The sequence below is a fragment of the Agrilus planipennis genome, unplaced genomic scaffold (assembly GCF_000699045.2).
Source record: "Agrilus planipennis isolate EAB-ADULT unplaced genomic scaffold, Apla_2.0 scaffold34, whole genome shotgun sequence".
In the NCBI taxonomy this organism is placed as follows: Eukaryota; Metazoa; Arthropoda; class Insecta; order Coleoptera; family Buprestidae; genus Agrilus; species Agrilus planipennis.
Genome location: NW_020439170.1, coordinates 279,919 through 299,309, shown reverse-complemented (window position 1 = coordinate 299,309; position 19,391 = coordinate 279,919). Strand labels below are relative to the sequence as shown.

General features: G+C 34.8%; 1 protein-coding gene across 2 annotated transcripts in view; it reads right to left on the bottom strand.

Moving 5' to 3' along the window:
• The window catches only part of LOC108739504 (steroid hormone receptor ERR1), a 33,216-nt gene that overhangs the window by 8,390 nt on the left and 5,435 nt on the right, over window positions 1-19,391 (bottom strand). Inside the window, exon 1 of one of the 2 annotated variants that reach the window (XM_018473419.1) lies at window positions 16,389-16,801. The exons of the other annotated variant lie outside the window; for it this stretch is intronic. Within the exon in view, the coding sequence (XP_018328921.1) occupies window positions 16,389-16,412 (24 nt within the window). The 5' untranslated portion in view covers window positions 16,413-16,801. Of the gene's footprint in view, window positions 1-16,388; window positions 16,802-19,391 lie in introns of those variants that run through there. 2 annotated transcript variants of the gene reach the window in all.

Here is a 19,391-nt window from a genome sequence, read left to right as displayed (position 1 = left end):
AAAAAAAAATATTACACAGAAGGGAAAACTGCTGCAATGATTTTAAATATAAAGCAGAACATGATACTAATCACATTGATAAAATGTTTTAAATATAAATAAATGTTTGTAATAAAAAGAGAATAGTAGTTGATTACTTGAATAAGAGGAATAAATTTTAATGTACAAAATTGTTGATATAATTTGATATTGATGAAGTAATTTTGAAAAACAAATAAGGAAAAAAGAAATGAAATTTTGAAACAGGCAGCGAACAATCTGTTTTACAGTGGGTGTGTTCTTTAATTTTTTTGTTTTTGTTTTCTTTTTTTTTGCTTTTGATTTTAATGGCGTTTTAAAAAATCCGCCATTACAATATTATTTTCGCGAACCCCCTCTGCAAACACTGCGAACCCCGAGGGGTTCGCGAACCACCGGTTGGGAATCACTGATCTAGACTTTTACCGAGGATTCTACTAATGTATTTTGCATGGAATTTTTTAGAATTGTTGACATTTTATATACATACTTTAAAATTCAATATACTTTATCGACGATGAGGCAGCAAATATGACTCATGGTCAGCTATCTTACTTTGATGACTACATATACTCTGCAACTATACCTAGGGTTGTCATCACCATTTTGCATTTTATTAGTGTTATATTTGGATTAGAGATGTACTGGATGGCGAATTTGCAAGGTACAGGATAAACGAGTTTGACCTGGTGGATTTTCTTATTAAATACCACCCCTACCAACATCATAAACCACATTATGTTTCCTTCAAAATATCGTTTCATCAACAAATCAATGAAATTTTAACTCGTCATAAACATAATTCGAGAAGTAAACACAAGAACTACAGCGAAATAACAAATAATTTAGTATAGTAATCAATAAATATTACAAATCAGGACAAACGACCTATCCCAATTTTCACTATGTAGGTTTTGTTATAGGTACTTATTTTAAAATCAATGTTACACACATAAATATATCCGGCGCGCGTACTTTATGTCATTTGTATGCAACATTTTCAAAACAAAAATTAAAAGTGAAATGTTTTCTTAAAACTTCGCAATTTTAACGAGATATGGCATTTTGCATTCTTGATCGACATTTAAATTAATTGAATCGAAATATCACATACGACAGACCAGTCAAAGCCATAAATATACTTACCCCCCCCCCCTTGAATTCAGTGTGTTTTGCAATTTAAATCGAATAGGAACTAACTATAATAAGTGTAGATAGGTCAATTTAAAATTATAAAATCATTTGACTTTTAAAATGGTTTGGCAACAGGACACCTTCCTTTTGAAAAGTTACAATTCAATTACCAAATAAATATTTTGGTTTTGGAGAATTACATAACCCTTGTGTTTTCCAATTTTTGATGAAAAAACTAAAACAGTTTTTCAAAGAATAAAAAACATTTCATTTATTTCATGAATAAAATGCATTATTATTGGAGATATTAGGAATCTAAAAATTATTATTTATTTACATTGTATAAAATCTTAATTACATTTTTGCCGATTATTACAGTAAGAATTGAAGAAAAACATATGTAAATAATAAAGTCTTTCCAAAGTCTTCACTAGTTGTGGACACACGAATTTGCAACGTGAATATCGTTTATCTTGACTTGTATATTGACTTTTGTAGAACAGTTAGCTTTTTTTTGATAACAATAAAATTCATTACATATAAATTCGCTTTAAGAATTTACTTATAAGCGGAAAGAGTCAAATAAATAAGATAATATTTGTATACGTTTTGCAGTTAATTCGAGGGTAGCATAGCTCCCCCCTTCTACCCAATTAATTAGCTTCCATAATTGCTAAATAAAATAATGATTCAGCTCACATCTTTTACAGTATGTAATATTGAGAGAGAACATCTATTCGCAAGTGCCATTTTCTTTTTTTGAGATCTTTTTATCTCACTGACTTGGTCAGCACCTTAATCTTAACTGACCACAATGCAACCTTCAAGAGGTGTATAAGTAAAGAACTGTTATTACTTATTGCTAAAAAAAAGATTAAATAATTGTGTTATGGTATGTTTAAATTTGATTTTAAATTTAGTGTTATATCTATTTCGGGGGTTTCCTGTAGGGTCGATTGTTCTGCGACCTTTTTGACTACAACAACTGCTAACAGTTTCAAACGGATATCTATGTCTCTCTTCATTCCCTATAAACTTCTAATGAACGGTTTAGATCAATCGCCATACATATTTTTGTTACATATAAATGGATCCTACATAGCAACAAACGAAAAACCCGGACCAACCTCAAGCTTATTTGTATAACGACTGTCAGTTTTTTTATCGCATACATCGTAGTAAGTGTTATGAACTTTTGCGATTTTCGATCCCGTACATTCCATCGAGAAGCAGACACAAATATTTAGATTCATCGAACATGTGCGTCGAGAAAAACATGAATCAACCGAATGATATTGGACTAACAACACTATTTTTAATCGTTTAAAAATAGCCGAAAAAAAACAAGGTACGTTATTTTGCCGGTCAGTGGTATTGCGAATGTAAGAAAACGCGTGCAACATGAAAAGGAAAGAAAAACTGAAGGGTTGTCTTAGAGTTTAATAAATAAATAATATGTATTAGGAACAATTATTATTATTAATGTTTGTTCAACTGTTTCGACTTATTCATGCGACTAGTTTTTTAAGAGTAGATGACGCTACTGTTTGCCAGGGTGTTTACTTATATTATTCGCACCAAGGGATGAAAGTATAGCATCCCCCTCCGGATGTGAATTTCAAACTCCCGAAACGGGATGTCGTTCATTCTCCGTGAGACCCGCATACGATTGTTTACCATTGTCCCGAAGGTACGATTTTTCCTGATAAGGGTTAGTTTTTCTGTACGAAACCATAAAAACGTAAAATTGTGTTGATTTATCACTAACATATTGTAAAAAACGGGGAATTCATAATGATGACAGGTCGACGCCAGTTGAATCATGATATTTCGGAAAGGTCGGTTTCAATATTACAAGTCCTTTCAGCGCCCTTAAGTGAAACCCCCGGGGCGGAAACTCCTATCGGGTAGTATTAATATGAAAACTATTTTCACGGAATCTTGGACTGTACCCATATTGATGGCACCCTTTTTATATTTTCTACACGATGTTGAGTTTACTCATGTTGCTCAAGGTAGTATGAATAACTGAAAGCACAATTTTCAGTATGTCATACTAATTAATTATTTATGTATTAAAATGTCAGATCATGGACGTAGGGATAGCGCAGGGTTGAATCGCCTTCAATAAGGATACCGTGCATAGAGAAGGTTAGAAATGCAGAGGTATTAGAAAGAATAGGACAACAGAGGACTCAGTGGAAGTTAATAAGAAATAGACGAGATAGTTTGAAGGTATAAAGGTCTAGTCAGAGACATATTAGAGGAAAGAAATAGGAGTTAAGAGGAGTAGAGATAGACTTAGATTAGATTACTGTTCGCAAACAGTTAAGGATGTGGGTTGTTCCAGTTTTAAAGAAATGCGAAGATTAGCTCAGGATAGGAAGGAGTGGAGATGCGTGTCCAACCAGTCTTAAGACTGACGACATTTAGCAACATACTGATGCATATGTTTTTAAAATCCATCAAATTAAAATTACGAAAACAAATAAAAATTTATTTGAGCCTTACAGAAATATTGTTTTTGATAAACCTGCGATTAACTGCTACGTTCAAACTTAATTTTGCGGTCAGCGATGGAAAAAGGTTTTTGCATGCTGTGCCGGCTGTTTGTGGTCACTGATGGTGGTTACAACATTACGAAGACAGATGAAAAATGCATTTCGTCTCAAGTATGTACATCACCGTCATCGCGAAAACAAAACATGTAGACAGTAAAAAGAAAAAGAAAGAGTAAAAACAAATTAAGGCTACGAAATGGTCCTTAATAATCGTCCGATTTTATTAGTGGGTTGGAGCGGCCTTGAGGAGGATCCGCAGCTACAAGTTGAGCCAACTCGGTGCGCGCTACAAACAGCTGACTATCCTTTGCATCTTGCTTTTGATTGGCTTGGCAGATGCTGTTGTTTTATTACGAAACAAAACGATCGGCGCATTGTTGTTATTTGCTATTAATACGTATTATCATTGCTATTCTTACTACTATTGCATACGTTCGCAGTCGCATGGAGTGGGCTGGCTAATGAACGACTAAATCGTGGCTGGCCTTGTACGAGAACAAGGTAAGAAAATTGCGTGCAGGACATAATTATTCTCGTTGTACGTGTGTGCAGCAAAAGTAAAACGCATCGCCAACTTGTTACGTAACTATTACGCGAGAGTCGCATATTGCACAATTGTACAGCATCGAACAAAAATCCCTGAACAGATAAAAGCAGTAAAATGAAAAATAAGTAGAACGACAGTCACAGTCTAGTTTTGAATCTTGTACGAATGCTTTCAGCCAATAGGTTTGTGCGTTTATATCTTTTAGACACCAACAGAAATATATTTAGTAAATCTATTCTATCAGGTATCGTGTCTGTTAACGTAAAAACACGTCACGCATAGCAAGTGGCATACTCAGTGCGTTACATATGATGATACTAAATGCACTGAAGATGATAATTGTTAAACATAGCGAAATGTTTGCAATTAAACAAAGAACAAAATGCCAAAACTCAGAAACTTCGTGTGTCTGTCAATTTCTCCGCCTCTCTTTTTCCTAAACAGTTCCTACCCCTAATTAAAATTCGCGCCGGAGAATTTTCGTCTGGAATTATTTACTGCCGGAAAAACGGCTATCCAGATATTTGGATGCGGGAATCAGAAACTTCTTTATCGAATTCTTTATTTGTTGTGTTAACGACAATTGTTGATAAAGAAGAGAAATACCTAAGAAGTTTAATCAACATATTATGCGACTAAAAGAAGCTACAATAACGTTGAATGAATGTATTATTATTTATTATAATATGTAATACATACGTATTATCATTGTTCGGGTTAAAATGTAATCTTCCAAATTTTCTTATCTGACGACCTTTCTAAACTCTGTTAACGTTATCGACTTGTAAATTAATCAAATAATTAAAGCCTAACGTTTCGTGGAAAATCATCATAAATTTTCGGTTTTATTTTTTCGAAAAAATTTGTTTTGTAAGGCCTAATTGTTTATTACCTCAGCGTAACCATGTAGCAGTTTGCATTAAAATAAGAAATATTTAGGTTTTTGCAACAGTATTTTAAACTAACCTAACCTAACAAGGCAACCCTTAGGCGATCTTATTAAATGCAAGGAGTTATAAAGAGTTTAAAATGCACAGCGACCCTGCCAACTCCTAAGTTGGCACTATATAAAACGAAATAGTAATACTGTATAAAAAAACACTATAAGAACCAGAATTTGTCAGTATTGTTCGATGATATTTCTTTATTTCCAGATACGTTATGTGTGTATTGTGAAAGCTTGACGGCTTTCCAATAATTTTCCACTGATCATCAGCTCGAGGCGGGACTCGCGATGAAATGGGTAAATGCACCATCTTTCAGCGACAAATTATGGCCCTTACCGTATTTATCTACGCCATTTTTATTCCGAGATACTATATCTTTGTAGTATCACCTTGACGACGCTTCAGAAGTTTTCAGGTGGATACCTGGACGACAGGCTGGCAACAAAATGGGTAAAAATACCATTTTTCAGTGACAAAGTATACTCCTACAGCATTTGTCTACGCTAATATTTTTATGTCGAGATACTATCTGTATAGTATCACTTTGACGTCGTTGTTGCTGGACAGTTCGAAGAGAGACCAGCGACGAAACTGATAAAAATACCATCTTTCAGCGACAAATATTACCCTCACAGTATTTAACTTCGCCGTTTTTATTCCGAGATACTATCTGTTTAGTATCACCTTGACTGCTCCAGTAGGTTCTCCCTGGACATTTGGAGGAGATACTAGCGACGAAATGGGTAAAAATACCATATTTCAACAACAAATTATAGTCTTTACAGTTTTTATCTATGTCATTTTTATTCTAAGATATTATCTGTGCTTAGATTTGCAGATGATATTGCAGTATTAGCATCTAGCAAGGAGGACTTAGAGATAGGTTTAAATAAAATGAAATCGGTATTGACAGATCAGTAGGTACTGTATGAAAATAAATAAAAGTAAAACTAAAATACTTACTGGCATGCAAGGGAAGAAAAAGTAGGGAAAGAGCGAATATAAAAATAGGAGACGAAAAATTAGAAGAAGTGGCTGATTTTAGATACCTAGGAAGTCAGATAAGTCAGGACGGAAGGTGTAGTGGGGATATATAGCAGAGAACAGCGCAGAGTTGAATAAAAAGAAGTCACTTCTATGCTCGCGAACGGTTAATTTAGAAATTCGAAAAAGGTTGTTAAAGGTGTATGTTTGGAGCGCGGCGTTGTATGGGTACGAAACATGGACAGTGGGCACGGCGGATAAGAAAAGGTTAGAAGCCTTCGAAATGTGGTGCTATAGGTGAATGATGAGGATAACGTGGGTAGAAAAGGTTAGAAATGAAGAGGTATTAGAAAAAAAAGGAGAAAATAGGGGAGATAGGTTGGTAGGACAACTTCTCAGGCATGAAGGTCTAGTCAGAAACATATTAGAGGCAGAAACAGGAGTTAGGAGGGGTAGAGGTAGACCTAAGTTAGATTACTGTTCACAAATAGTTAAGGATGTGGGTTGTTCTAGTTTTAGGAAAATGCTCAGGATAGGAAAGAGTGGAGGTACGTGTCCAACCAGTCTTAGGACTGACGACCCTGTGATGATGATGATGATACTATCTGTATGGAAGTCAATAATAGGCGAAATAAGTTAGTAGGACACCTTCTCAGACAGGAAGGTCTAGTTAGAGACATGGAGGCGTAGAGGTAGACCTAGATTAGATTACTATTCGCAAATAGTTAAGGATGTGGAGTGTTCTGGTTTTAGGAAAAAGCGAAGATTGACAGCTCAGGATAGGAAAGAGTGGAGGTGCGTGTCCAACCAATCTTAGGACTGACGCCCTTTTCATGATGACTATCAAAATGGGTAAAAGTTACCATTCTTTAGCGACAAATTATAGTCTTTACAGTATTTATCTGCGTCATTTCTCTTTGATATCAGGTTGACATTTCGTCTATTTTCCAGTAATCGGCTGAAGCGACAAATTATTGGGTACTTTACAAATAATTTGTCGTTCTAGCTTGATATATGTTAACCGCTTCATGATTTCCACGTCCGTTCGCCAGGATTATTTTCATTACCGTGTATGTAATTTGTAAATAAGTAATTCTAGTGATCTACATAAATACCTATTCATGTAGGTACATTGACAGTTTCGCAAATGAAGAGGTGCCCCATAATCACAATATGATAATAATAATAATGCATCCATGAGTGCGTCACTGCACCAGGAGGAACCAAGATAGAGTTGATGGAGGTGCCTGGCAACTGGGTTATTTGAGATCAAGGTTAACGTGATGCACAAAGTGAACTTTACACATACAAACGTATTTATATAGTAGACAAATACATGTTTACATATATATGTACTTATACACACATACGTATAAATGCATACATAGTGACCTTGATGCAGTGCATCGAATGGCAGCATAGCTTTTCGTAGTTGTTTTATTCCATTTTTAGGCTTACATAAGCCTTTAAGATCAAAACGAAACTCATTTCCGCTAGGTGTTTAAATGCATTTAAATGATTTTAAATAACTAAGAAGTAAGAACGAAAGTATAATATGTTTTACTCTTGAGGTCACGTTCAAAGTTCATGGGCTATCAAAGTTCTTTACACGCTTTTTCAGTTCTTCAACCGATAATAATCAGAACCAGAAGTGCTCACGTGGTTCTACCATGTAGGTACCTTTTAGGATTCTCAAATTTCTTGCTTATATTTATTTTTTTCTGAATTCATTTGTATTAACGTTTCGACTTCCAATCTAAGGTTTTTTCAAGGTAGGTTGGAAAAGCCTTGGATCGGAAGGGAGGTTGAAAAAGCTTAGTTTGGAAGACGAAATGTCGGTTAAATTAGATAATTAATAAAGAACATTGCACCCGTTTCTGGCTTGTTTTAATTGAAAATGTCTTAATGTATTAAATAGTACAAATGGCATTCCAAAATCTTTAACAATATCCATCAAAGTTTTGACCGACTGCTCGAACGGTTATCCGAAAATATCTGTACATATTTTCAAATACCAAAAACACTACCTACCAGCGAGGTGGTAAATAATAATCACCGTTTATGAATAATTACATAAAAAGTCGAACAAAGTACTTTCATTTCACACTTGACAAAAACGTAGGTACGTATGGCGTAATATGTTAATCAAAGCACTCATGGATAACAATTGAAAACTGATTTTGAAGTTCGGCAAAAAAAGCAGCCTCTGCTATTGGTTCATTATTTTAGCTTTTAATTGATCATTGTATGTATGCTTGTAAAAATTAACATAAAAAATTATGGACAAAAGCTACTTGCACATGCAACGAGAGTCTCTACCGTAACAAATACGTTAGTACGACGATCATTGAAAACTTATTATGTCTTCAATTCTCTGTAACCTGTAATGAGACACTAAAACTCAAAATTCCACATGGAACCGTTTAAAAAACATAAAACGGGTTTGATATCCACGGTGTCATCTTCAGTTAGTTCCACATAATTCCGTTTGACTTTCTTGTTATTAATTAACGATAACTGTTTACAATAAAGGGTTGGGTTGGGGGGTATGTGACTTCATAGAATATTAAATAAGTGTTCTTAGTTGAAGACCGAGGAGTGCTGATGGTACGGAGGTGGAAGAACCATTTAAAAATAAATAAAGAGTATGTTTTCGTATTGACAATAGAATATTGTATGAAAATAAATAAAAATAAAACAAAAATACTGGTATGCAAGGGAAGGAAAAGTAGGGAAAGAGCGAATATAAAGATAGGACACGGAAGATTAGAAGTGGCTGATTTTAGGTATTTAGCCTGAAGTCAAAAAAGTTAGGACGGAAGGAGTAGTAGGCATATAAAGCAGAGGATAGGGCAGGGTCGAGTCGCTTTCAATAAAAAGAAGTCACTTCTACGCTCGTGGACAATTAATTTAGTTAAAAATGTGAAGATTAGCTCAGGATAGGAAACACTGGAAGTGCGTGTCCAACCAGTCTTAGAACTGACGATCTTATGATGATGATATTGTATAGAAAGGATCGTCAGTTCAGTTTAGTCTATTTTCGTGGGAAGTGGGATGAAGGGGAGATGTATGATACTGTATAGGAAGGATCGTCAGTTGAGTTTAGTCTATTTTTGTGGGAAGTGAGATGAAGGGGAGATATTTAGCCCCCCATAACCCTTTCAGAAAAAATAAAATTCGGAAGATAGTCAATCGACTATAAAATCATTTATTTTTATTCGATTCTCACTTCTGGCACTACACCTGCGCCTAAAAATATTTTTTTTTAGTGTTCTGAAAGGTCTTGGTCCCCATACTCTTTGACTGATGGTGAAAGCGCACATACACAATTATTAATTATATAACAAGCGATTTTATAGTGACTTTCTTGATAGAGATGCGAAACCCGAAAAATCAAAAAGTAGTTTTCCCATGATGAACCGAGTGAATGTAATTATTTTTTTTCCACTCTGTACATAAATATTAACTAGCGAACAGGCGTTCCGATTGAGTACCTATCAGCGCTCGATTTTTTGCATGTTCAACAACGTTATCCTTGACAGTCTATTAAATTCAATGACATCTGACCGTTGTGTTTTTACATTGGTGCAATCATTGTGGTAGGTTCATATGCGACGTAATTTTTACCTGAACAGTCAATACCAAAGAAGTGCATTAATTGATTTACAAAATCATTAATCACCTTTGGACGTATGCAAGTAACTTAAAAAAATTTATCACGATAGCAAATTGGCGTAAGTAATTAATAATGATTCAATTCTTTATATTATTAAATTGTGAGTTTCAAGTGTTTTTGAATTTGATTAAAACTTTTCCCATTGAATAAGAAACAATTCTGAGTGTTTTTTGTTTAACTGCAGCGGGTATGATGAATGTTGTACAGATTTGAAACAGAAAAGGAGACTATATTGTGATGGAAATAATGAAAATAACAAACAAAATATGTATCGCAATTAAAAAGTGTAAGTTTGATGGCCCCCAAAGCGTTAATTTAAACAAAAAAAAAAGCTTTGATTTCGAAGTTCCTTCCAAGATATTTTATAAATCTAAGTAATTATTTTCTGCCCCTGTTTGCATTAATTCATGGTGTTTTTTATAACTTTAAATATATATGATTTTTATCTCTAAGCCAATATTTTACATGGTCAGACATCAAATTAACCAATACATTTGCTTCATGATTAATAAATGTATACGTTACTATAAAATCTGGAATTATTGTGAATTAACGTGAAAATCGTTGTAGTATCATACTCTAACAAAAAAATCGAGGTAGGAAAAACCGTACTTTTAATTGCTGCAACTTTGAGTCACAGAACGAACTTCTTTGATTTCACCCATACAATATCCTGACGCTGATGGTTCACGTTTTTACCCTTTTTTTTTCATGTTGATGAAAAAGAGTGTTACAGATACAGTAGAACCTCGATAAGATAAAGACCAAGGGAAACGTAACATAATTTGAGTTATTGAGGTTTTTACTTACTAATGGTTTAAGTTTAAGCTTTAAAATTATGGATTTCCAGTACTCTTCAGCTTTTTCCTTTGGTACAGTTCCACTAACACTAATGTTTTTATTTCTACACTGTCTAAATCATGTAAACAACAAGCATTTTTCTGAATTAGGAAATTCAGCAATTCTTTGTGTTTTATATAGAAGACTTTCTCCCGATTCAAACCACTTTTCACTGCTTACTGAGGTGCGATGCCCAAATTATTTATTCGTTGAAGTTATAGAGGGTTTTTATATTAAATAATAAAGGTTTTGGACTCCGAGGGGAAGGGAACACCAAAATTTTATGAATTTATAGAGGTTATTACGTTATCGAGGTTTGAGTTATCAAGGTTCAACTGTAGTAGTAGAAGCTTTTGCCTACTTCTGCCCTAGAACGGATGAACTAATTGTAGTGAGATATGCATGTCGACAGGATACGGCCACATTTTTTAATTTGTAAAAACCCTATTACTTTTTGTATATTTCGTTTTTTAAGTTCTGGCAAAAAATGTACCTAAGTATTTTATCTGGTATGCACGTACGTATTTAAAAGTTAAAATAATTAACCAGTTGGAGTTTGCCTATAAATAAAATCGAGATGTGCAATAACATCTAATTTTAATTTATTATTGAATTGATTCGGCGGTTTGGCTATAAGTTCGTTTATCTAACGGTGGAAAATATAAAAAGACAAAATTAGCCAAGGTTGGAAAAAACTTAAACGGAAACGATTGCGATTATCAGTAGAAGCAAAGTTATTCTTCTAAACAGAAGTCAAACTATTTCGATATTTAGTTAATTTAGGTTTACTAACTCATTGAATAAACACGTAAAACGTCTGAATAGTATTACATATTCCTTATTGGTGGCTGTGGTCCAGGATTGATTCTCCTCTTTAGGTGAGAGAACCCGGTTTTGTATCAATTTTACACTCGAAAATTGCACTAGGGTTTATTTTCGGAGTAAGTTAAGCGGGAAGAATAAAAAATTAAACAGTATGTCTTCGGGTTATTATTTAAATGTTTATTTAAACGTCCAAAAGTTGACGATGCCGACAGGCGATTGTCAGCGAATGTTTATTGTGATTATCACGATTTTTTGTTAAATAATCTTGTTGATTCTTGACAAAACCTGATATTGAAATTTGCATTTTAACAACTTTTCTAAATTAATAACAAACACATATCATAACTAAGGCACATTATGTTCAATACTACAAAATATATTTAGCACCGATTACAGAGACTGAAAATACGCTGATTTCTAACAAATTCCAACAAAAGCAAAATATGCCTCATGTTTGATGTTAACGAAAATTGTAGCCTCTTGGGCACTGTCATAAAACGCCAATGAGATTTTTTTTTTAATAGGTCTTATTTTCGGAACAGGACTTTTATTAAAACCATCCTTTAAAATCATAGTGGGGTCCAGACTGATTCGATATGCACCTCCACTCTTTCCTATCCTAAGCTAATCTTCGCATTTCCATAAAACTAGAACAACCCACATCGTTAACTATTTGTGAACAGTAATCTAATCTAGGTCTACCTATACTCCTCCTAATTCCTGTTTCTGCCTTTAATATATGTCTGACTAGACCTTCATGCCTAAGAACGTGTCCTACTTACCTACCTCTCGCATATTTATAACTGACTTCTATACAGTCCTCTGTTCTCCTATTTTTTCTAATACCTCTTCATTTCTAACCTTCCTTATCCTCATCATTTGCCTGTAACATCATATTTCGAACGCTTCTAACATTTTCTTTTCCGCCGGGCCCACTGTCCATGTTTCGAACCCGTACAGCCCCGCGATCTAAACATACACCTTTAACAACCTTTTTCGAATTTCTAAATTAATCGTTCGCGAGCATAGAAATGACTTCTTTTTATTGAAGGCGACTCAACTCTGCGCTGTTCTCTGCTATATATCCCCACTACACCTTCCGTCCTGACTTATCTGACTTCCTAGATACTTAAAATCGACCATTTCTTCTAATTTTCCGTCTCCTATCTTTATATTCTCTCTTTCCCTACTTTTTCTCCCCTTGCATACCAGTATTTTTGTTTTAAGTTTATGTATTTTCATACAGTACAGTACATGTCAGTACTGCATCTATTTTATTTAAACCTATCTCTATCAACTCATTAGTAAATTAAAAAAAATCTAAAGACGCAGTTGCACATAAAAAAAATCAATAACGTTACCAAGCAAGGCTTACTATTGTTGTTTGAACAGAAGACTCCCTGACTGATTTATATGAAATGAGTTACGCACCAAGAGCTTATGTTAGGTCAGGCGTCGGTAACCTATGAACCGCGACTCGCCGAGTGACCCATACAATTTCAAATTTCAATTGCGAAAACAAAGCACAAAAATGTATAAACATAAACAAAAAAAAAAACAAACAGTTACGGTTGAACAGAAAATAAATAGTTCCTTCGAATCGCTAAACCGAAAACGGGTCTCAACATCGCAGAGCCGACGCTTTTTGTCACTTCTTGTTGCTTCGAGTTTTTCTCGGATTTAAGTTTGATTACAATGCAGCGGTAAACAACATAAGCGAAATGTAACAACATCATCCGAACAAATTTTATCACTATTCAATAAGTTTATTGTTCGTCCTCCCTACTGAATAAAATTTCGTATCATTATCCATTAAAAAAATCGGAATCGAGAAGATACTCCGTCACAGGAACCGAATCTCGAAGATTTTTAATTACAGACCTGAGTATTTGATATTAATTTCGACTTTATACCTTCACACGTTCCTGAGAAAAAGGGTCTTGACAGATAAACAGACAGACAGGCGGACAACGAAGTGAACCCATTAGGGTGGCTTTTTATCGAAATAACTAATGCGAGTACCCGGTTACTACTACCCGGTGCATCTCTACTATCTAATTTTCATAGCACACATAGATACGGTTAGACATTTCAATTTTATGTAAGTACTCTTCAGCTTTTTCCTTTGGTACAGTTCCACTAACACTAATGTTTTTATTTCTACACTGTCTAAATCATGTAAACAACAAGCATTTTTCTGAATTAGGAAATTCAGCAATTCTTTGTGTTTTATATAGAAGACTTTCTCCCGATTCAAACCACTTTTCACTGCTTACTGAGGTGCGATGCCCAAATTATTTATTCGTTGAAGTTATAGAGGGTTTTTATATTAAATAATAAAGGTTTTGGACTCCGAGGGGAAGGGAACACCAAAATTTTATGAATTTATAGAGGTTATTACGTTATCGAGGTTTGAGTTATCAAGGTTCAACTGTAGTAGTAGAAGCTTTTGCCTACTTCTGCCCTAGAACGGATGAACTAATTGTAGTGAGATATGCATGTCGACAGGATATTTAGTTTTTATTTTTAGGAATTTCGGCCACATTTTTTAATTTGTAAAAACCCTATTACTTTTTGTATATTTCGTTTTTTAAGTTCTGGCAAAAAATGTACCTAAGTATTTTATCTGGTATGCACGTACGTATTTAAAAGTTAAAATAATTAACCAGTTGGAGTTTGCCTATAAATAAAATCGAGATGTGCAATAACATCTAATTTTAATTTATTATTGAATTGATTCGGCGGTTTGGCTATAAGTTCGTTTATCTAACGGTGGAAAATATAAAAAGACAAAATTAGCCAAGGTTGGAAAAAACTTAAACGGAAACGATTGCGATTATCAGTAGAAGCAAAGTTATTCTTCTAAACAGAAGTCAAACTATTTCGATATTTAGTTAATTTAGGTTTACTAACTCATTGAATAAACACGTAAAACGTCTGAATAGTATTACATATTCCTTATTGGTGGCTGTGGTCCAGGATTGATTCTCCTCTTTAGGTGAGAGAACCCGGTTTTGTATCAATTTTACACTCGAAAATTGCACTAGGGTTTATTTTCGGAGTAAGTTAAGCGGGAAGAATAAAAAATTAAACAGTATGTCTTCGGGTTATTATTTAAATGTTTATTTAAACGTCCAAAAGTTGACGATGCCGACAGGCGATTGTCAGCGAATGTTTATTGTGATTATCACGATTTTTTGTTAAATAATCTTGTTGATTCTTGACAAAACCTGATATTGAAATTTGCATTTTAACAACTTTTCTAAATTAATAACAAACACATATCATAACTAAGGCACATTATGTTCAATACTACAAAATATATTTAGCACCGATTACAGAGACTGAAAATACGCTGATTTCTAACAAATTCCAACAAAAGCAAAATATGCCTCATGTTTGNTGTTCAGCGTGCTGTCAAACCTACACTAGCAAGGAGATCGGGCTGAAACTATAGCTACAAGCTATCCAAGGATGGTACTATAGAATGTCACCTCAAGGTAGGCCTAGTGGCGCCATCTCTTGGTTAGGCCGGAAACTTATCAATCCACCCTCGTAGGTACACCACCAAAACCTACATACCTAATCCAATCAACACAGACAAAGCAATATTGTAAACATGCACAGTCAAGATAATAAATCACATAATTGCAACTAGATCATGTCACTATTGTAATTTACGGCATTACCGATGACGTTATATGTACTTCCACCATACGAGATATTAATACCATTTTGAAATTGAATGTAATGTGGTTTCAGAAATTTCGATAGAATAATTAAATCAAATTGTTTTGCGTCAACAACAAATTAATGCATTAAATTTATTAGTAAAAGATAACATTCCTTTTATATAAAAATATATTTCCAATTTGGTCCTTCCCAGAAAAGTACTTGTAAAAAATATAAAAGTTGAATAAAAAATGAAGCAATTACATGTGTACATAATGTACAACACAAATTCATAATTGTTATTCTCGAATTGTATTACATAACTTTTTGAATTATTCAGTGTTAAATCTGCAGATTTAACATGAATTGAAAATCACGAGAAAAATCGTTACACAATATACCTTGTTATTCGAAGGGTGTACCACATTTTCCTTTTTCTTTTCTTTAATGCTGAAAGTGAATGGAAACATCCGAAACGTAAACGTACAAACACTTTTTATTATTGCTCTTAATTAAGCAAATATCATCATCAAGTAAGTAGACATTATCTGAGAATTATCAGAATTTTGTCACTATTATTTCTATTTTTAGAAAAAAATTGATTTCCTATTTATCCGAAAATTTGGTTTACATAGACATTGAATTTAAAATGATAGAAATATGTATAAAAACACAACATTCAGGCAGAACGGTTAGGGAATTGGCATAGCAGGTATAGGTGGATTTTCAACATGACGGCAACGAATAAAAATTCATCCAAATAATTTTGCATAAGTGGTTACCATTTGTTTTGTGTGAAAAACGTTGAGGTAGAGCAGAAACAATTACAGAGATAAATGGATAAATAAAAGTACTTCATACCGAATTTTCGTTCCTGTTGAGCTTTGTTGGAAATCAATCAATCAAAAAAGGTTTAAACAAAATTAACATTTATCTAAAACCTCATAAAATTTTTTTATTATTAGACCCTGGTACCTCTTGTCTACGAATGTTACAATTCAGCATAATTTCCATAATCATTTCGTTCGTGGAATGAGAAAAACTTTCTTAAGGGAAAATTCTCTTGACTAGCAAAAGTTTTGGTCTATTTACGATTTCCGCATTATTTTCAGACCCGAGAACATATACATAGATATGTTGTACATAAATCTCTTAAATTACATCTTACATCACAGAATACGTACCACATCGTGCATCCACAAATCCATGTTTGCGCGGTATTTTCCCAGGAATGCGCCTCCACGAGACAAAAATGTTAAAATGAACCCGAAAACACAAAGTGGTTTAATCAGTTGCAAGCGGTATTTATTTGGAAAACGAATGACCCAAGAAAAAAGCGAGAAACACAGTTTTAACGGTCCACGTGGTTGTTTTTCCGGGCACTCTCACTTTTTTCCCGTCGATTTTCTAACACACATCCATCACGATAGCGATAACTGATAATGGGTAATTATGTATAACGATATATGGAACGCATACACGATCGAGCTTCCGCCGTATCACAACAACAAAACTCTTTCGGAGAGTGGCAGCAACATTGAAATAATGTACGAAAGGACTGTTGGATGAGACGGTGGAAAGATCCATGGACGAAATCGCAATCGGCAAAATGACCACGTGCTGGATTCGTAGTGTGGCCGGAAACGGTCGGAAGCGGTCGGAAAATCTCATTACTCCAACAACAAAACAACAGCAACCAAAGACCACTATGCTAATTGAAACAATGAATGCGTTTGCTGTATCAATGCAACCAGCACGGATACGTATTCATTGTGTCATAATATTATGTATGAAAATAAATAACTTGTGTTCATTCCAGTACGCATTTGTCAAACGTAATCGAAAAGTTGAGTACGTACTCCTGAGCGAGCACAGAATTTCAGGGTCAATTTTCCATTTTACTTGATAGGTACATAACAAAAATTGGAGAGGTGAATGACGACATACCAAGTCTCCAGGTCTCGAGGTTCACAGATTTCCACATATGTGGAAAACAAATGGGCATTTTTTAATATTTTCGGCATTTTTCTTCAAATTAACTCCACCGAGAGGCAGATCAAATGTCGAGAGCGCTCTAGGCTAGCACCTCATAGACACCCCTCTGGCGGTCATATACTTTGCAAAATACTTTTTTTTTTATTAGGTACTTCCTTATTTTCTTTTTTTTAGGTTTAAAAACTACCGCGCGCGCCCCTTTTTAACCTTGCGCCCCTAGACATATGCTTACTTTGCCTTATGGATAATCCGCCACTGACTCCACCAATAGCGTTAGTGGCGTCCGAGGTGGACATTCAAAGCGGTGCCCCATTCCTATGCCAAAATGTACTACTGATCTAGAAGTAGAACCTTTATCGGAAACAAACAGCGACCTAATCGAAAGAAATACCCACATGGAGTGGGTACAAGAAGGTGATCTAAAATTGGAAGACGAGCGTTTGGTGGGTTTTGTAGACAAAATGCGAAAGGAAGAATGGAACTCATATAAAATGAGCCATGGTTGAATTCAACTGACCTAGTACAGTTTCTTCCTGCACGTTTCTTCAAAACATGATACCTCCAATTGACATATTAAGTGCTGAAGTCTGCACCCGTAGTAGTATTAGTAGCTTTTGACCTACCCGCCAAATTTTAATGGCAAATACTGTATAGTTCTTGTGAATAGCGGCTTTTTGAAAAAAAGGACACGTTTTAGTACAGCGCTAGGAAAGCTTCATGACGGTCGGATATCGGACAGATTTCTAACAAATGCCGAATATGTGAATCCTGATTTACGTAAAGCAGTTTTCGTGCATGGTAACAAAGTAGTCTAAAAACCATGATTTAGTGTTCCCAATGTATCAAGAAGGAAAAACAAAAATTAAAAATACTTAACAATTTAGAAAAATACATCTGTGTTGGCTTTACTGAAATCTTTACGGAATCTGACGAAATCGTTTGGACCAAAGAGATATTATCTACAGCTATGCAATACAAGTTTCTCAGAACATAAAGGGAGAATTCATTCAAGCGGGAATGTTTTCCTTTGACGGGGAGGAAACCATGGGGGTGTCGTGAAAATAATGATTACAAGTTGTTGGGATTGGAAGCACGGGACGCCTAATAGTGATGAGTATGTGTTCTTCAGATTGAAACATTCCGTCAGCCGGGAAGTTCCTCTTGCTCTAGATCAGTTGCCTTAAAAGAGGGTTGTAGGTGAGCCAGGAATGTCCCTCATTCATTAACCTGGATCTCGCCTAGATCAGCAGGTTCAGATTACGTTGGGGTCACCCATATATCGTGGTAGTTGTGCTACAGATCAGAAGGTTCTGGTTGTGCGATCATGGGTAGGTACCTTTGTAGTAGGCACCGCTGAAGGATTGAAGTTTATTGAAGCATATTGAATCTACTTTACGTACAACACTAATCATCATCATCAGAAGGTCGTCAGTCCTAAGACTGGTTGGACACGTACCTCTACTCTTTCGTATCCTAATCCTATCTTCGCATTTCCCTAATCTAATCTAGGTCTACCTCTACCCGTCTTAACTCCCGTTTCTGCCTGTAATATGTCTTTGACTAGATCTTCATGTCTGAGAAGGTGCCCTACTAACCTATCTCGTCTATTCCTTATTGACTTCCAAAGTCCTCTGTTATCCTATTCTTTCGAATACCTCTTCATTTCTAACTTTGCCTAATTGTCTAACTTCAGAAACATGTCCCATTTCGTGAAGGTTCAAGTCCCGTTCGATCAGACAAGACACATTTTATTTGTAAAATATTTACAGTAAAATTATTTATTTAGTTATGTCTACTAAGTGTCCCCTACAGCATTAGAGCACCGAATGAAAATATTATAAACAACTAGGTAGAATTCTACACAGCAAATACGCCTTCTGCTTAATTGTCTAACTTCAGAAACATGCGTCCCATTTTTGGGTACTCTTTGATTATGATCCTTGTACTAGTCGAAACGTTTTCATTAAATACAATAAGTACTTTTGGTGAAGTTTAAAATTAATTTTAGGGTAGGTGAAGGTTTATCGTCTCATTGAAAGCTTGGACTTACGAAATTGATTACCTTCTTCTGCCTATCGAAATTCAAGTGAAATACGAAGAGGATGGTAAAATCTAGAGATGGACCGGGTATTTAATATGGACCCGGTACCCGGCGGATCCGAACGAGTACCGGATTAGCGCAGGGTAATTCT